The following is a 3,771-nucleotide window of genomic DNA, read 5'->3' on the forward strand; positions in this document are numbered from 1 at the left end:
TTGTTTCCATGGCTGGCTTCATGTAATGTTGAAACTGAGAAGTGCAACAGAGTTGAGCTCAAGCTTCTTGTGCGGGCTATATTCAATTATATTTTTAAAGTTTGCCGCGGGCCAATAAAAACTGGACTGCGGGCCGTAGTTTGGACACCCTTGTTTTAAAGGATAGGCTATATTATTTATTAAGCTATCGTTATTTTTTGTTATTTTTTAGCTTTAAATGTAAGGAAACTTTTTATCTTTTACTGCTATTGTAGAATAACTTACCTCACGTCTGCTTCAACTTCGACATTTTTGTTCTTAAGTAAAATTTTGCATGGCTTCCTCGACACGACCCCATCCGTTATGTCTTCAGCGTTACAACCTTGACTACCTCGATCCTACTTGTGAAAGGGTAAAAACAGCTGGGTTAAAGAGAGGGATTTATCATCCACGCTTACCTACTTTACGACAAATTGACATGGACAATGAAAGTGGAAAATTATCTGATGAACATTGTAGGACTTCAACATGTTATGGAGAAAAAGATTTTGAGAAAGCAAGGGCAACTTTGTTTCATAATCCTAAAGCTCTGTTCAATGGAATAGAAGTGACTGAGACAGGTCGCTCTTTGAGGAAAATCATCGTGAATCAGCCACAAGGTGTTTTCTACACGGCACCTCCAAAAAGTACATACCTACCATGGCTACCACATATGCCAGAAAATGATTGGTCTCGATTTATTACACCAAAAGGTGAATTTCACATCCCTAAGTATGATGCTAAGTCTTTTCATTTTAACGGATACGCTGTCCGTTATCTCAAACCAGAAGTTTCTCGATCGTGGACTTTCGCTTTGCAGAAGAAACCAACATTTGACCGAAATGGTCATAAAGCTCCGCTGCCAAATGTATACACGCGATACATAGGCCAATACCATAGCATTTGCGGTAATAATTAGGCTATAATTCATAGTCTGCGTGAGCTCTTAGATGCGCTCGTTGCAGAGCGTTTTGAACCTTCTTTTGTGTGCAATTTTTATCGCTGGCGTGATTGCATGTTTTTCGAAACAAAACATAGAAGATTAGTAATATTGTAATATTGTAATAGTGACGCAACCAGACATAACTGTAGTGGACAATTTTTTTAGGCATGTTTTATTAACGACCAATAAAAGTACCATATTAACCCTAAAAACGTTTAGCATACCGGTAATAAAATAAAAATAAACTAAAAATTACAAACGTTTTCGGCCATACTCATGTTAGCCCTTTTCAAGTAATCAACTGACTGATGTTCATCATAAATTGAAATTACAGATCTGATCTACATACATAAAAATCGAAAAAAGAAACGCTTAAGAATGAAACGGCAAGACAGAGGAGAGGAAAAATCACACTTAATTGCTTCGGAAAAAACACAAATCAATGACGCAAAATTACGTGAAAACATTTAGCCGTTTCATTCAAATATCGTAGGCCTATACAGTTTTACATGTCCGTGTGATTTGACATTGACGTACATCGGTATGTCCACCAGACATTTGACCACGAGAGTACGGGAGCATCTGAACTTTAGAGACTTAAAGAAAAGTGCCATCAAAGACCATATTATGGATTGTTCTTTTTGCACAGATCGAAAATTCTCTACTGACTCATTTAAAATTTTACGCAAAGGTAAATCCCAATTTGACACAAAAATTCAGGAAGCGCTGTTAATCAAACGCTACAACCCAAATTTAAACAAACAATTATTTGCGGGAGGCGCCTCCATTCTGCTCAACATTTACTAGTGTATCACGTTCCCCGTGGTGCAAATTCATTTGTAACTTAGTCATGCAGTTGCCTTTTCTTAATGTAATTTGCTTTTCGTCTGTCTGTATAGGTTTTCCACTCTATTGCTTTTAATCGTTGCGTGTTTCTCGATGCTTTTAGTTAGTTGTTTAGTTAGTTAGTTACAGTAGTTACTGTCAAGAAGTGAATTTTATTCTAGTTTATAAATATTTGCAGATTCCTGATGAGGGCTTAAGTTAAGCCGAAAACGTTTGAATGTTGAACTATTTGTAAATATGTAATATAGGTACTGTTGTAATGCTCAACCCTGTGTTATTGTTGTGTCTTGCCTGTCTTTGGTATAAAAAAGCAAACTCTCTCCCGAAACTATATTATCATTCTTATGCGTTTCTTTTTTCGATTTTTGTGTAGGCTATGTAGATCAGATCTGTAATTTCTATTTATGAAAAACATCAGTCAGTTGGTTAGCCTACTTGAAAATCGCTAACATAAGTATGGCAGAAAACGTTTGTAATTTTTAGTTTATTTTCATGTTATTTTGTTAAATGCCGTCTGGTTGTTGGGTTTTATTTGTCTATGGTTAAAAAATCAATTTTCTACCAAAAAAAGAGAATAGGCTAACTAGGGCTATACCCAGATATTTTCTACGTTGAAGTGAATGTTTCCCTTCTTGACCATTACGTTGTTATTTTTAAAATTAAAAACTGCTACTTTTCAGATCTGTCACCAGTTGAAATGTTATTGGCTTGCTTGCATGACGTAATAAAAAATGTAGTTTTTCTTTATTCTGCTTGATGTCGTTGTTGAGCCATGGCAAAGCTTGAAAGCAAAAGTTAACTACAGACAGTGTTGGGCGCGATAACTCATTTTTCAGTTGAGCGATAACGATAATCGATAAACGAAAAATGCCTAAAGCGATAACGATAAACGATAAATCAAAAAAAAGTTAAGCGATAACGATAAACAATAAAATTATCGCCGATAATGTCCGATAACGATAATTTTTTTTTTCTTGATTAGCGCTGCCGCTGCCCCATCCCATGCAGCACGAACTGTTTTCATCAACATGACGAAAAATCGAACATAATGTACGGTACTGTAAAGGGACAAAACTTTTTGTAAGTTATGCATGAATAGAATCGCAACAGCGGCAGTGGTTATCGAATCTTCAACCTCTTGATCTAGAATCAAACCACTGAGGTAACCGCCGTGCTTATAATTGTACCTTCAGATACCAGTTCCAGTTGGATGCTTTTATCAATTGAGTTACACTGCCGCTTACGTGCAGTAGGCAAAATAATTAAATCAAATGAAAATACCATAAAAAATTCCAAACTTTGTATTTTGCTTTCTGCTTAAAGGGCTGTTTACAGCAAAGTCAGCAATAATTGAAAAAATTCCAAAAAATGCAAAATCAAACGAACCTTATATCGGAACAACAACATCGGATTTTTCAATGTTAAAATTTGCCATTTAAGGCCAAACACTCTCTGATAAACTTCCTGAGCTTCCGATCCTCGGATTCCACTTAGTGAGTTTGCAGCGCTTCCCCAGTTCTCTGGCTGAATTTTAAATGATTTTTCATTCAAATTCACTAGGCTATTATTTGTTACGTTTTTGTCTCTGTGGCCTCTCCTTATAAACCGATTTCTTATTATGTTGATTAGTTATTTGTTAACTCTGATTTGCAAAATTACCATCCAGCATTCATAATATTGTTTCCCCACGAAAACTTATGGCGTTTATTATGTGACCGGCTGTTTTATGACTTGTTCATTAAGTTAACATTTTGGTGTTCTCTCACTTTGGCAGGTGCCCCCCTCCCTACTTTTTTCCGCTCTGGCAAGAGCACTGAACTATAGGCCTACTGTATTGTTCTTGCATCTTTTCTCGACGGTCATACATAGCCTATCTATTTCATAATTACTGCATGGCTAATTTTCTTTAACTTTAAACAGGAATAACTTTTAACTTGCTACGCCCCTAATCTAAGCCTATGCAA

At 36.1% G+C, this 3,771-nt stretch overlaps 1 protein-coding gene across 1 annotated transcript; it reads left to right on the forward strand.

The window, feature by feature from the left end:
* Positions 1–215: 215 nt before the first annotated feature.
* Positions 216–2,548, forward strand: LOC145777573 (sperm microtubule inner protein 8-like). Its single transcript, XM_082588991.1, has one exon. The coding sequence runs from the start codon at positions 314–316 to the stop codon at positions 935–937; it is 624 nt and encodes a 207-aa protein (XP_082445117.1). The 5' UTR covers positions 216–313; the 3' UTR covers positions 938–2,548.
* The last annotated feature ends 1,223 nt before the right edge of the window (positions 2,549–3,771 follow it).

The sequence above is a fragment of the Aplidium turbinatum genome, chromosome 1, assembly GCF_918807975.1.
Source record: "Aplidium turbinatum chromosome 1, kaAplTurb1.1, whole genome shotgun sequence".
Lineage (NCBI taxonomy): Eukaryota > Metazoa > Chordata > Ascidiacea > Aplousobranchia > Polyclinidae > Aplidium > Aplidium turbinatum.